General features: G+C 37.7%; 1 protein-coding gene across 1 annotated transcript in view; it reads right to left on the bottom strand.

Moving 5' to 3' along the window:
* Positions 1 to 706: 706 nt before the first annotated feature.
* cxadr (CXADR Ig-like cell adhesion molecule) overlaps positions 707 to 16,298 on the bottom strand; it is a 58,105-nt gene continuing 42,513 nt past the window's right edge. Inside the window, exons 3-7 of the mRNA XM_082157816.1 lie at positions 9,394 to 9,598; positions 5,284 to 5,439; positions 5,036 to 5,158; positions 4,700 to 4,838; positions 707 to 3,382 (exon numbers count right to left, since the gene is read on the bottom strand). Coding sequence (XP_082013942.1) covers positions 3,109 to 3,382; positions 4,700 to 4,838; positions 5,036 to 5,158; positions 5,284 to 5,439; positions 9,394 to 9,598 — 897 coding nt within the window. The 3' untranslated portion in view covers positions 707 to 3,108. The remainder of the gene's footprint in view (positions 3,383 to 4,699; positions 4,839 to 5,035; positions 5,159 to 5,283; positions 5,440 to 9,393; positions 9,599 to 16,298) is intronic.

Below are 16,298 nucleotides of genomic sequence, written 5' to 3'. Positions count from 1 at the left end.
AAGACTGAATCCTATTGGTTTTTTGTCGAGGGAATTAAGGTGATGTTAACTTCTGGGTCGGCCTACAAAAATGTCCCATTGCAGCACTCTTATTAGATTTCAGATTTGCATTTCATTTTAGGGGGGGATCTAACTAACCCTTTAAGAGTGATGCATCGTTAGAAACAGAAAGCACTTTAATTTAACTATAACAAAGGGTATTATTCACTTGTTGACTTGATTGAATCCGCACACGTTATTTAAATCTTTAAATTTAAATCAAAAATGATTTGACCCTATAGCCTAATCAAAGCAATTCATCACCCATTGCTACACTTTGATTCACCTCTCTTAAACTGGCACAATGGCTGAGCTTGCGGTACAAATGAGTTATTTGCAATGACTTGGCTGACTGATTCAGGCAGCGTGTTTTATGAAGCACCCTCAAGGGCATCACTGCACATGCACTGAGCTGCAGGAGCTTTTCACTTGCACAAACAGCCATCGCTTCGGGTTCTGTTGCTCTTGGTCAGCGAAGCCGCCGGTGCTTTTGTGAGTCATTGATTAATTGTGGTCATTAGGCGGCGAGAGAATGGCCTCACCTGGAGTTAGAGGTGGAAATCAACGGGAGATTAAAATTAATCACTCTGAAAAGCGACAGCATCGCTGGTAGCCTGTAGAGAGCCGGATGCAGAGGAGGGAATGAGTGAATATCACAGAGAACGTGTGTAGAATAATAGCTTTAATTTTTATTAAAAAAAAAAAAACATCACAAAAAGCACACAAAAAAATCAAATGAGGTTTTTACATCATGTGCAACCCAAACAAAGAGGAAGAGAAAAAAAAGTTTTGTAATATTAGTACACAGTATTTAAAAAAAAAATTAAATAAACTACAGTTAATATCATTGGTTGTCTCTTATTAGTAAGGAGAGTTCACTATCTCTTTAAATGGCACTGTACAGAGAACCGGCCTAACCTCTACTTTTATGAAATACCAAATGGGCCCAATCCAAACAGAAAACAGATCATTCGGTTCCAAGAAGCTGATTTGCACAGCTAGCAAGTAAAGGTTTGCTGATCAAGGATCAGATTTCTGTGTTTACACTGGCATTAGTCTCCACGTTTAAACAAGCTGAACTGATCCTGTAACAGCACCCCTATTCTTAGAGGCTTAATAAATAAAAGCCCAGGGAAATCACGAGTGTGTGTGTGCTTTCGGGTAATGACAACATATGTATAATAAATGTTAATAATACCTTATCCAGATGGTGGATGATTAGCCTGATCATCCTCATGTCCTTCATCACATTTGCAGCCTACCCAAGCGGCAACAGAGTACAGACGTAAAGACAAACGCAATCAATCGCACCCAACATTTACAGTAAATATATTTACACATTCAACAGGAACCCTGGCTAAAAGACAAACAGATTGTGAAAAGGCTGCTTTTCTGTATACAACAGACAGACACAGACAAGCATATTATTGTCAGCATACACAGTACTCTCCCATGAGACCAAAACCAGCATTTCCGAGAAAAACTTCATTATATCAATATATCGAGTAATATTTGTTGCACAGAGACTGGCAACAAATCATATAATGTTAAATTGTGCATTACAACTCACCACAAATCAATATGTACTTCAACTGATGAGTTTTGTAATTGTTCATGTATTATTTACCTTACTCTGGTGATGTAGACCCACTCATTGTGTGATACACCGGTTCATTACACCCAAAGTTAAAAAAGGCACAGAGTGAACATTAGTGTGACCCTGCGGGATAAAATGTACAGTAAACCACACCATGAGAAGGACTGTAATGTTTCTTCATGACTGGTAAATATTATGGTAAATGCGGTGACTTAAGAGTGTTAAGAAATCATATTCATACTAAACCTAATCAACGCAGTATTAATAAAAAAATAATCTATTATAAATCTATGGATGATCATCTGTTTAAATTTACATTATTTAATTGGTTTAAAGTGATGTAAAACAAATCCTTCAGTAAGATGTCCTTCATCTAATAAAACTACACACCAACACGTCAAACTGACAATTAGCTTTAAAGCGGGATGTGTTGACGGCCAAGCCAAATGCAGGTTTAGGATTAGTATCGCTTGTTAAAGTCTGCGCATTATGCAGCTCCTTAATCAGAGACATCTGTGATCAGCTTTTCTGGCCTGGCTGAAGCTGAGAAGTGGTGGTGGCAGCTAGTCTTTAAACTTACCAAAGTCTGATTGCTCAATGAACCGTATTTTGCCACCCAGCATAAGCATCTTTTGAAATAAACCCTTTAATCTTCCTTTGACGACTAACACTACGCTGCAGTGTAGGGGGAGGTGGAGGTTTGTGGGTCACAAGCCAATCTGACCAATCAGAGGTTTGTACACTAATCCCTCTGACATGTACCAATTGGGGTTTAAAACTACCAAATGCTCCATTAAAAAAAAGTCACAGTATTAGCTAATTTTAAGATAAATCAATTTCATATTGTTATATATACAAATCGCATGTAAATAATCTTCAATCCAAACAAATGCTGTTATCTTTTTTTAAAACAATCTCATCCAGAAACCAAAGCCAACCCACATAATTCCCGTAGAATAAGTCTTTGCCAGTCTTTTGTAGCATAAAGAGGAAATAATTGTCATAGATAAATGGTTTAAGTTGCCTTAAAATGTTTCAAACTGATTCAAAAAAGAAAAAGGAAAAACAAATCAGCTTCTAAAACAGCAAACTATGGGTTGTACCACATACATTTAATTTAGTTTGATTTCGGGTTAATTTTATCTCTGGAGAACACTTAATAGGCAAACAATTCAAGTGCCTTACATTAGACAGGTCCTTCTATTTAAAAAAAAAACAAACAAAAAAAAACATCATGCACTGCATTATTTACAAAACAGGAGCAGGCATACCAAATCACCTTTCCGCACCCCGTTGAATAAAGTTTTTTGTGAATGTTTGTTAAAGTTCTGGAAGTCAAATTTGATTTCATCGGATTTCAGCTCACTTTGATCTCTCTGCAGAGACCTTCATTTGCTCCTTCACAAATTCCGGTAGAACAATGAATAGAATAGTGACAGTCAAAATGTGCAGAGACTGATCCCAGTTCAGCTTTACACAATAGACCCATCCCTGTTCTGGGCAGGGATCATGACGGGGATGGCCCCCATGCGGCTGAGGTTGGGACCGGCCATTCTGCTGGGTGGGGGAATAGGGGCATGGCTAGGGGGCCTCTCGTACTCTTCAGAGGGTATTTTGTCGTACTGAGGCTTGGTGTACTCATGCAGGTTGGAAGGAGACATGGAGCCCAGAGAGGAGCGTTGGCTGCCCACACTGGTGAAACTGCGTGCGGTAGAAACACGACTCTTTGGAGGGGGGACATCCTCTCTGTGGGAAGGAGAGAAAAAATAAATAAAGTGTTCAATCAAAACCTGTCAGGGAGATTTCTTAAAAAACAAGGTTGAAAGAACTAATCTTACCTTAATAAAAATAAGTAATAATAATTAATAATAATAAAAGCCAAAGGGTCCAATTTATCTGACATCAAATCACCTGACACGAGTTCCGTCTGTGATATAATTTCTCTGTAATTATAATCTTTTTGTTTGTTTCTGCATGTCAGTTAGATCACATGACTTTGTTGGTTGAGTTTGATTTTGCAGACAGAAGTGTTTTTAAACATGATTTATGTATATTAAATCACAATAAGTGATTATGCACAAAGTTTGGGGTCAGTAATATTTTATGCTCACCAAGGATGCATTTATTCGATGAAAAATACAGTTATAAACAGTAATAGTGAAATATTGTAACAATGTAAAATGTATTCATTTAATCTGTCTTAGATGAATAAAATATATACTTTTTTATTAATAATATTTTATGAGGCACAATGAGGCTAGAATAGCAGCTGAGTCAAGACTTGTTTTGCTGCTTTGTCACTCAGCCCTCAGATTGGCTGAATAAAACTATGGAGGGATTTCCAACGTAGCCCATCAGGCCCTGCTCTTCCACCATCCTCCAAATTAACAAGAACACAGCAAAAGATACAGACAGCGGGGTCTCCTCTAAGAGAAACTGGCTTATTTGGATAATCCTCTTTTGTCATGGCCTAAGTGAGGCAGCGCAAGTCTCCCAGACAGAGAGTCCAGCGGGGTCCAAGGGGGGCCTAATAAAGGGCCTGACCCACAGCCTGCCCCTTCACAGTGAGGAATTCCATTTCAATAGGCCGGGGGAGCGAGAGAGGGACAGAGGGGTGAGGCATTGACAGAACAGGAATCGACTGAACAAACAAACGCACAGAACTGATTACACCAGCCTTTCGTTTGAAGAGAAAAGGGGTGAGAGGGGAAGGGTGATCGCACCGCTAGCCAGTTTCACTGGCCATCAGCTTTGTTTGGTCATCAGTAAATGCGGGGGAGGCCTGCAATTGAATAGAGGCTGAGTGAATCAAACAGACATAGGGACAGTGACACGTACCAAATGGCAACTGGGTCAAGAGCTCCCTTTCCCTACCATTCTTGTTCCTTTCGTTATAAGATTGAAGAATGATGGCTCCAGACATGTCAGTTTGGAAAAACAGGTGTTTTTTAATTGAGTTTGTTTCTGGGGTCTTGAGGGAAAAGGTTCACATACACACGACTAAACCCACGTCAGGAGGTAACAGACTGTTTAGGACATTATTGCCAAGAGTGTGTGTAGTACCTGATCTCATAGGCGATCTCCTTCTCGTACTTCTTCTTTTGGCGGGCACGGCAGCAGCAAAAGACGATGAGGGCGAGGAGAATGAGAAGCAGCAGAACACAGATTACTGCAGCTGCGATGACACCAGCTGTGTTAGGGGCTGCAAAGGGAAAGATAGATTTTTATTTAGATGCACAGTTTAGAGTATAGGACACAACCCATAAGCCCATTCACAACATTACAGTAATCAGATAAATAAGAGAAAGACAAGAAGCACCTTAGATGCAGTTTGAAACTCAGCTATTTTGCCATTTACTCAGCTACTTGAATGTTTAAGGCAGATTTTTGAAGACCTACGCTGTGTGACATTGACCACCACCATACACTCTTCCGTTCCAACACGATTTTTAGCAAGGCATCGGTACGTTCCTGAAGCTGCATCAGTGGCATTCCTCAGACTCATCGTGCCCCCGACTGGATCTGTGCGCAGCAGGAGACAGATTCTTCATTTTAACTGTGGCACCTGACAGTTATGACGGTTTTTCAAAAAACAAAACAAACAAAAAAAACACTTCTTTCAGGGTACACGAGTAAAGGGAACTTACCGAGGACTGCCAGGGGTGGCAGTAGTTTATTGCCTGTGGTTCTCTCCCAGATGTACTGCAGCGGCTGTGTGCCCTCCACAGAGCTACACCTCAACATCATGTCTTTCCCCACCTGAGTTTGACCCTCTGCATAACATCTGGGTTTAGAGGGACGCACTGAGGGAAAGGAAATAGGAAGGAAAGAAAGTTAGAAAAACTAAAACAAAACTACTAGGACCGGGGGTCTCCTATATAAAGGTTACATTGCAAATTTTCCACATGACAATATGCAGACTTGACAGGCAGCAATATAAATTACTTCAAACACATGATGAATACAATTATATTATGAATAATAATACAACAACTTATTAATTATATTTTAATAATAAATGTAAAAATACTAATTTATTTTTCTTTTTGCAAATTAAATTAATTGAAAAACCTTTTAATTAATGCATGAAACAATCAAAGACATAAAAGATAATGTAATGGTAACAAGATCTCATGCTAAATAAGATTTATAAACATGCAGAACTTGTACAAAGTGTGTACAGTCTTATGCACAGAATTACACAGTATGTATGAGCTATTAGTATAGCAGTTTTATGCATGAGACTGCATGTGTAGGCAATTATCTCAAAAAGGAAAATATCATTCCACTCTGACCAGCTAAAGGCTGAATTATCACCTTCTGCTTCATATATGGTGCATCACGAATGTAAAAGGACAAGTCCCTGAGGCAATTCTCTCACACTCAACCCATATTCATTCTCACTGCATCATAACTAATCAAAGCATAGGAACTGGAAGCCATGATCAGGATAATGGATACAGCTGCTGCTATTACAGGTGCTGCCAATCAACTTAATTAAAATCAGAGCGCAGTGGGTGTCAACATTCTTTGAGATAAAAGAGCGAACAAAAACAGAAGAGGGTGGGAAAGAGGCTGCCTGGCTGGCAGACAGACAGCATGTGTTTTCTAAAGAGATATGCATTAAAAACAGCAGGCTTAAGAGAAAAAGTGGGTGAAATCTATGCATTTAAGGGAGGGAGTGATAGAAAGAGATGTGGAAAGATAGTGAAAGATTGGATGGGGGAAGGGGTGGAGAACATAGGGAGCTCTGTGTAGAAACCAAAGCCTGCACAAACAGACCCCCACTTCGCTTGGCAGGAGATGACATAAGAATTCAAAGGCAAACAAAACTCCAAATTAAAACCAGGAGGAGACAGATACACCCCATGTAAGGAGGGCAAAGAGACAACGAAAGAGAGAGTTACAGGGCAAGACAGACAGAAGAATGTCAATAGTTGCTCTTTGTGATTCCTCCCAACCTTGGGCAGGGCGCTGGCATTTGAGCATTGACATCATCGTTTGATAATAGAAGCTGTAAAAACAGATCTCTGGGGCTGCTGGGACAGAGGCTTAGAGACCTGAGGATTAACAGCAGGCAGGACTGAACAGCAATTTAATAGGATGAGGGGTCAGAGCACAGCAGCTTCCTCTGACGGAGAATTTAAATGTGTGGTGATGGACAGGTGGGCGGAAGAAATGAAGGAGTAGATTGATAGTCTAATGCAGTTGCTTAAACCAACAGACACACAGCTATACTAATGACCTGTATCTGCTTCTTTGAGAAAGACAATTTATTATTAGACATTACTTTCAATAAGGTGAAATTGTTTTATAGCTCAGCAGTGAGATCAAGGCAAGCGTGTCAGTATTCTGAGGTGATCACACTCGACTGGTCAAAAAGGCGAGAAGAAAAACAAGAACGAAAAAGTCAAACTGCCTGATGACACTCCAGACGCATAAAGGCATGAAAAGAAAAAGGTCAAGCATTTCTATTTTTTACTGTCTGGGAAGGGATAGATTTTACATTTTCCACCTTGAACACTAGAAAGTTCCCTTTGGAATTTCCCAACTTGAAGTGTTGATGGCATCAACAAAATTATTATTAATCCTGGAATGATCTGCACTGTTGTTTCAATATGTGAAATAAGTTATGAGTTGTTTAATTTAACATTTTAAAACATTCCAATTATCAAATACAACACACACCAAACCCATAAAGAACTTTCTATTGTGATAAGCAACCACTTAATGATTGTTTGCAATAGAAGTTCAGAGAAATTTAAGAGAAACCCAGGGCAGTGGTGATGTTAAATGAACATTATTATTTGTGTAATAAATAAGTGAGCAGCAGTGTTGTTATTGTTAACTAAAACTATTAAAAACAACTTTCATTAATTGAAATAAAGCTGAAATTATATAAAATATAAATATTACACGAAAAACAAACTTAAAAATGTGAAATGTTGCCTTGGCAACTAACTGAAATAAAATACTATAAGTACTAAAAGTGATAAATATTTAATATATAAACTGATAAACTAAATATAAAGTTAAATGAAAATAAAAACAATAATGACAAAAGCACATAAAATTACTAAAATTAAAACGTAAACTTAAAACATAAAAATAAAAGCCAATTCAAAATAACAAATAATATATTAGTATATAAATAACACAGGGCAGATGTCTTCAAACCTTGTAAACTACATGCTCAACACCAAACAACAAATATTCATCATAAACCCATATAAAGTTGCCTTGTGGAGGCACTGCGTTTCTCTGTGTCTGCATCCCTTGAGCAGAGCCGTGCCTCTCTGAGGTGGCATATAGCACATATACAGCCCCTTCAAGTGAATGCCCTTGGAATGCTATCTCTGATGGAGACGCGTTTAGTAAGGAACACACGCACGCAGCCAGACAGCATCTGCTCTGAATGCAGGTACAGAGTCCCCGCGGTCATCAGCGATAGGATGAGGGTGGACAATGAAGGGAACAGGCGAAGAAAGAACAGCTGCATTCATCAACTGCTGAGAGCACAACCAATCTGTGTCCTTCCATCTGTCTTACTATGATCCACCTCCAATCGCCAGGTCGGCTCTTGCCAAACAGTCCTTGACACTCATGTCAAACAACCGCTACCGTTTCGCTAATTTATGCCCTTTCACATCTTTTTAACACATGTTTGTTAATACCAATACTGTTGAATAATTCTGGATAACAATCTTGATCCTATAGCAAAAAGAAATCCAACTGATCACTCCTTTATTTAAAACGGTAAATAAAAAAACAAGATATATGATCCAGTTCAAAAGTTTGGTAATTTTTTAAAATATGTTTTGACAGAAGTCTCTTGTGCTCACCAAGGCTACATTTATTTGATCAAAAATACAGTAAAAACAGTAATATTGTGAAACATTATTACAACATAAAATAACCTGTTTTGGACATTTAAATTTTTTAAAACAGTTTATTTTATGTGATGTCAAAGCTGCCATGTGTCACACGATACTTCATAAATAATTCTGATTTGGTCCTTAAGAAACATTTCTTATTGCATTGCTTAATATTTCTGAGAAATCCTAATATTGTATGTGTATATACAGATGCATTTATTTGAAATAGATCAATTGAATGCATCCTTGCTGAATACATTTTCTTTTTTAAATTATACCTTTTTGAAACTTTTGAAAAAAATAATAAAACACCAGACAATTCACTAAAAGAATGGTCATTTTAAGGATTTAAGTATTCAGATTTCAGTATAAACTCTCCTTTTTCCTGTTTCTTTTTTATCTTACAGCTACTGCCATTCATGCATCTGTAATGCAAATACACATCTCGGTCATGTGGTTATTGAGTTTCGGGAAGTGACGCCACTTTCGTCATATTGTTTGGGGAGTTGCTTCTGATGGCCTTGTTTGGCAAGAATGTGTTTGCCTAGGGCGTTTCTGTCTCTGCACTAGTCAACACAAGGAACAGGTGATTTTTCACACACGAAGTAGCACTGATGTCACATTTGCTGTTGACAGCGATCAATGCAGACCCTGAAACAAGGCATGTCAGAAGGCCTGTGAAATCCAACTTTATTGTGTGTTTATGGTGCAGATCAATACTTTGTCACTCAGGACTTTCCCTTATGTTTTATAGCTCACCTTCCAGAAGAATGCCAAATAGAACCTCCAATGCCAAATAGGTCACGCATTTTTGAACAAACGGGATTAGAAATTGGTTATTTAGTCAAAAGTGGCATTTACAAGCTTATATTTTTTACTCACCCATGACTGTTAGTAGGAACTTCGTGCTGCCTATACCAGGAACCTTCTTCACCTTGCACTGATATGTGCCCGTATCTGTGGCTTTCAGGCCCATGATGTTCATGGAGGCATCACCGGTTTTAGGATCAGGGGAGTTGAAGTGGACTCTCCCTTTAAGAGGATCATAATAGTGTTCAAAGGCCCTGTCACCAGAGTACACAATCACCTGTGGGAAGGAAATAGAAATGAAAAAAAGAGAATCATGTTTTAGTAAGTGAACCTCATATATTGGTAAAAATTTTGCTCAACATTTTAATTTAAACACATTGGGTGGGAAACAGTGTATATGTGTCAGTGAAAGGCCAAGCCAATGTTCAGATTCAGACTACAACCAAATTTTTCTGCTTTTGAAAGCCAGTTAGTCAAACACAGTGCTACTCCTTATCTCAAAAACATCCTTCAGCACAAGGGAAATATTTGCCCTTTCAATGCTACAACTTGATGATGCTACATGAACACCTTCTGTCATAAGTAGGGGTGTGACGAGATCTCGTGCCATGAGATCTCGCGAGATTAAAATGTGACAAGTTCTCATCGAGGTGAAAAATATCTCACGATATTGCCATGATGGAGAAGTTAGGATAGAATATGCCACCGCTATGTTTACATTACGCTTCTACTGTCGTTTTGCTTTTCATTGAAATAAAAACCAGTTAATTCAGTTGGATAACGGTCGCTTCAATTCCATCCAGCTCAACCAACACAAGCTGCAGAGTCACACGTATTGCAGCAGGAATCAGAGTTCACTGATCACGTGATGAGGGTAAGTCACGAGATGACTGACAAGATCATGGCGGAGGATTCATTGCACAACAAATGTCTTATCTTGTAGAATGCGCGCTCAGCACCACCGCTCCCTATTCACAGAGTACATGCAATCACGAAAGCGAAAGTAAAATGGGAGCGTGCATTAAAACTCAATTTCAATCCCCCCGCATTTTGAGAGTGGCTCCCTGATGCATGCAAATATCTCCCAATATAAAAGCTATCTTAGGCTTGGCAGTTGTAACCATCTCTTAGCTCTGTATCATGTTTGAAGAAAAATTTGGTCTCTATTAGCACTTTGAATATTAAGAGAGTACTTTGATTATGGTTGCACTTATTGTTTGCACTAGGGCTACACAATATATCGAAATTATTGAAATATTGCAAATGTATAACAGCTTGCAATAACTGGGGTCATGCACAAAAGACAGATAAAAATCACTCACTGCTCTTGGCTGAATAACTTTTGTAGTTTTAATCAGAATCAGTATAATTCATACAGTGAAAACTAAGCAGAGTTTTATTTTTACATTTGATTATTCATTTTCTGTTGTTAAATAATCCTAATGTGGGCCTACCTGAAACCCTAAACCCCATGGTTTACACTGATGTTAAAATAACACTTCTTATGCTACAGTAAAACACTGCTGTTCACTTTCAGAAGTTGTAGGGATGTTTTATTGTCACAAAAAGAAACACTTATGTAGGTTATATCATTTTAAATATATTTTCAAGATAATTTAAGTTTATTTTACACACTTTAAGCATTATCGTATCGCATATCGAATATCACATTATATAATGAGTTGTCGCATATCACATTTTTCTTCAATATCGTGCAGCCCTAGTTTGCACTTAAGAAAAAACGGTGTTATTAATTTTTATTTATACTGTTTTTATTTCTATGATCAATTTGTGGAAAGGAGTTTAGTTAGGAGGTCAAAAGTTGTAGAAGCTCATAAATCATATGCAGTAAAGTCTGAAGAGACTCAAAATCATACAAGAGAGAAGTCAGTCAGTTGAGTTTGTGGCTAAACCTTTTACAGTGCTTGAGTATTGTTGTCTTTTACAGCATATGTTAATTCTCTTCTAATACTCCAAAAGTAGAACTGAAATGATATACATTACAAGATGATTAGTTAAAACATTGCAGACTATTTTCTAGTTATGCATTTCGTCATTAAGGATTTATTAAAAATACTGTGTAAAAATCTTGTCTCGTTCTTGTGAGCCAATCATCAAAATATGCTTCTGTCTTAAAAAGCTACATTAGAAAAGACAGCACCAGTCTGTTTCTGGCTAAAAGACACACATAGTACAAACACAGATGCACAGAGTCTTGTCCCTCGTGGAGGTAAAATATGGGATCCATTCAATAGTCCCCATCCCCACCACTTCATTTCCATGACGATGGAGAGGCGACGGCCTCCCATAGCGTCTTGCGTCAAGCTCAGCAGTCCTGAGAATGCACCTCAGGGCAATGGAACAAGAGCTCGGAGACACTCAGAATCCTAATGAATGTATCAGTCAATATTCAGCACATGGGCGAGGAGGAGAGAAGGAAAAAAATGTGTGTGGGGGGTATGTTAGAACCTCTTCCACATTCTTCCTTTCACATTCAAACATCTGCAGAATCTAAGAGCATCTTGTCCAAATTATCACTTAGTAAGCAGGCCTAATACATGCCACATGGAGTCTGCCCACAGGACTTCAAGGAAACATCCAACAACGTCTGTAAAACACTCCATGTCTAATAACTAAAATGTAATAAAAAAGGGATAAGGAAAACTGCCTGGAGTAACATACAGGCACTATATAACATACTTAAATTCAATAAGCCAAACAATGTCTGCTCAAGGCAGAGACCAAAAGATACAAAATAGCAATCAGGGACAAGATTTTTCTCCTCATGACTTTAAGAAAAGTTAGTCTTTACTATGTGGGGGTCAGTGTGCAGTTTCACCGCTATTTATGAGTCAAGTCTTCAAGGACAGTGTGACTTGTTAAAACAAAGTGTGCATATGTTCACTTGTGTATCTGTTTACACTTGAGTGTGTGTGTGTATGCCTTTAGGTATGTGCACTTCCTCTAGGGCCACATCAGGCTTGTTTGAAATGCAAAGCAGCACTGAGTCACCTGTGCTGGAGATCACTCTGCTTTATAACCCGGGCAGTTTCTGTAGGCCTGCCTGTCTACATCAGTGTCTACACTTCACTACACAACCACAGATTCTGCTCTGACCTGCAGTATATGCTACCTGGAACTAGTGCATGCACCAACTATCACAGCCCTTACATTTGGGAAACACGGATAGAGATAGATTGAGAATCAAACAGTACAATAAAATACCCCATTTAAGACCTTATTTGAATTACTCCGTTTTATTTAACTTCCTTAAATGCACAGTCCTTGTATAAAGACAATTTGTTTGTCTTTGCAAACTGTACAATGAAGTGACTTGCTGTTCCCCTGAAACAGGACATAACTAACATCAGGATCATGGTTTCCACAAAAATATTAAGCAGCAAAACTGTTTTCAGAATTGATAAGAAATGTTTCTTGAGCATCAAATCTGTATACCACTATGATTTCGGAAGGATCATGTGACACATGAGTAATGGAGGCTGAAAATTCTGCTTTTCCATCACATAAATAAATAATTTTAAAATGTATTACATTTATTAGTATTAAAATAGAAAAGTTATTTTAATTTGTGAAATATTATTACAATACTATTGTTTTTTCTGTATTTTTCATTAAAAAAATGCAGCCTTGGTGAGCATATATATATATATATATATATATATATATATATATATATATATATATATATATATATATATATATATATATATATATATATATATATATAAAAAACGTATTGACCCCAAACTTTTGAATGGTAGTGCGTGTCATAATTCAAACTACTCAAGTGACAATACATGCTGATTTAAAACCGTTCGAATTAACTAGAAACTTTCTCTGACTCACACATACAGATATGAAAATACAAAATTTCCAAAGAATACAAAAACAGCAACTGGGGTAATTAAAAAAAATCTCCTTTTATATGTAAAAATTCAATGATAAAATCAATGCTTGTTTACTTCTATTTTCTAAACAATCCTTTTGTTTTGCATTTCCCATTGTCACTCTCAGGCTCAATCACAGCAGGACTATTGTGCAATTGCAGGTGCCGTGTAAGAGATTATGGAACTACAGTGTATGTACCGTGAGTGTCACCCCCATTTCCCATCCATTCTTCACTATAATGCTAACGCTAATGACCAATGCAGTTTTGTATGGATTTCCTCAACTCGTCAGCAGCGTCCCGCAAACAAGAGAATCATTCACACTTCACTGTGTCCCAAAGACCTTCACAATGAATGCAATCATTGGAAATTGGGTTCTGCATTCAAGGTTAATTCATTGTTTTAGTTCTGGCACTAAAACAATTAAATAAAAAACTGTTGTTGTTTTGAAAGAAGATGTTTTCTCCTGTATTCATTTTCCTTGTGTGTTTGTGTAGTGTCAAGCCCTCTTATTTTATCTTGCATCAAAAGTGAGAGATGAAAAAGAAGGGAAATGTCTAAGATGGACCAAAACACTGGGCAATCAGTTGGTCTTTATCTGTAACATATTAGAGGTGCTCTGTTTTCATAGCAAAAAAAAACAAAAAACTTCTTTACAAAAATGTGATCTGTCAAATCATTGGACATAACAGATAGACGTGTGTCATATATTGTTGAAAAAGTCCCAATTGGCAAAATACAGCAGTTAGAGATCAAATAATCCCAAACAATATTTTTGAAAATGTTGCAAAATGCAGTCTCTACTGTTATTTTATTTATTTTAAATAAAATTTTCATTTTAAAGCAGCCTACTTCAATGTTACCATATCATCATGCTTAACACTGAGATGTTGAATAATTGTAATGTGACGATCAGATGCAGATATCTAAATCAAAGAATATCATAGGTTCGGGCAGGTGGCGGATGGATTAATTATTTTTAACAGCAGATTCGGGTGACTCAAAGTGCACCAGATTAATGAATTTATCTTTAAAATGTACATAATTTTCTTACGGGAGGTATGCCCCCGGACCCCCCTAGAGGTACCAAGGTCCACCCACAGGAAAACTGTGGGAAACAAAGTCCTTGCACAGGCCTACATGATCAGGATTTGACTACCTCCGCCTCGTTTTGAGCCAGGAAAAACTCTGTTAAAGTGGCAGCAGTCTAATAAACCTGCTGATGATTGCGCCATTAATGTGAATCCAAAAACAAAAGGCAAAGAGAAAATTACTCACAGCTCTTGAATTAACAACATTAGCTTTAATAAGCATTCATCTTAATGTATACAGAGAAAACTATAGTGTTATTTTACACTCGATTACTTCATTAGATTTATTTTGAGGGCCACATTACTTACCGGAACAGTAATGTTAGTAGACCTTCCTGAAATTAAAGCACCATTTGTTTTATTTGTATCTTTGTTTTATTGTATATTTGCTACATTTATTTGACCTTTTGTTTGTCCTTAGTTCCTTTTTTCTTGTTCTTATTGTTTCTTATCTTATTTACATAAAACACAAAAAATGCCTGCACACTGAGCCATTTACAAACAGACGTTTTATATTTATTTTGTTCAAACATTGCGGTTTCTTTCGCTATAGATATTTATTAGTGATGTCAACGTTAAAGCATTAACGCATGCGATTATTTTCAGTTTAACACGTTCAAAATATTTACCGCAATTGATGCAGCATCCGTATTTTCTGTCATCCTTTGGCTGGGCTACATTTTACGATCATGCTCTTAAGCCGCCTTTCCACTGCATACGACGCATTAACCTTATTAAGTTATTAAGAAATATTAAGAAATAGCTTTACAGAATAACGTTAAAGTGTTCAAATATTGGTAATTCTAGCTTCACGCTCATAGTTTTGATTAGAATACATCACATCCGGTCGCATACGGTCTAGCCGCAGAAGTTCAGATATTTCAAAGCATCCGAAGCTCAAATCGGATCCAAAGATCGGAACTCCACGCAGCTCCCGTACTACTCTCCATTGGAAATGAAGGACTTCTGGTCCGACGGCTGTCGTTTGTCGTGTGCGGCGGACAGGCTGCTTTATTCATGCAAATCATTCAAGACAAAAGAGAACATGCTGTCTGTGAACGTCCTCCTGACACACGACGCACAGAAAGACGTGCGCCAGTAAAGTGAGAACAAACAGCGCGCCAGAATCAAGTTCTTTCGCGCTTGAACGTTGTGAGAAAATGATATCCGCGGCATCTGCAGCAGCATCAGGTCTTAAAGTGACAGCAGCCACTAATGCTGTCGGTTATTAAAGGCACAATATGTATTTTTTTTTATTTAAAAATATAAAAAATCACTATATCTATGTTATATATTTTTTAAAGTTGTGTATTTACATTATCCCGACAGTTCCAATTAACTTCTAAATCCAGAGAAATTAATATTTTAATTCGAAGACACGGACCGTGTCTTTATTTCCGTTTTGTCGCCGTCAATGGCGTCATATCCGTGTTGTCTCTGGTTTCCGCTCATGCTGCCATGGCAACCAGAGCTATGAACCAGAGCCCTCTTATAGTAACCAAACTGACGCGGACAACTGTGTAGTTCGCAATGTCTATTTGCACGCTGTTGTTGTTTCAAACATTATGGACCATGGCAAGCAGACTTTGGATAAAAAAGGAGAACTAAACCGAGAATCAATATCAGCGCGGTGTTTTCGAGATGTCGAGAGCTCCCATGGACACTATATAAACGAGAGCTCCACGTCCGAGACTTCGACAACTCCTACATGTACTTTATTAAACAGGTGAGCACATTTACATAAAACTAATCAAGGTTATATAGTTCAACAATGATAAAATGTTAGAATATGATCTGTATGTTATTCTAATGTTGATCTAGCTAGCTTACTGCTAGTCTCATTACAGACAAACTAACGTTAACACATACATTTCAACACATTCAAATGCAGTTTAGAGTGATAGTGTAATGTTAGACCAAGTGAAACAGCGCTGCGTTACCTCTCAAGTTTAATTTGTCTAATAAACTGACCTGTGAC

Source organism: Leuciscus leuciscus (genome assembly GCF_965113295.1).
Source record: "Leuciscus leuciscus genome assembly, chromosome: 24".
Taxonomy (NCBI): Eukaryota; Metazoa; Chordata; class Actinopteri; order Cypriniformes; family Leuciscidae; genus Leuciscus; species Leuciscus leuciscus.
The sequence above is the reverse complement of the archived record's forward strand: the minus strand, read 5'-3'. Positions and strand labels throughout refer to the sequence as shown.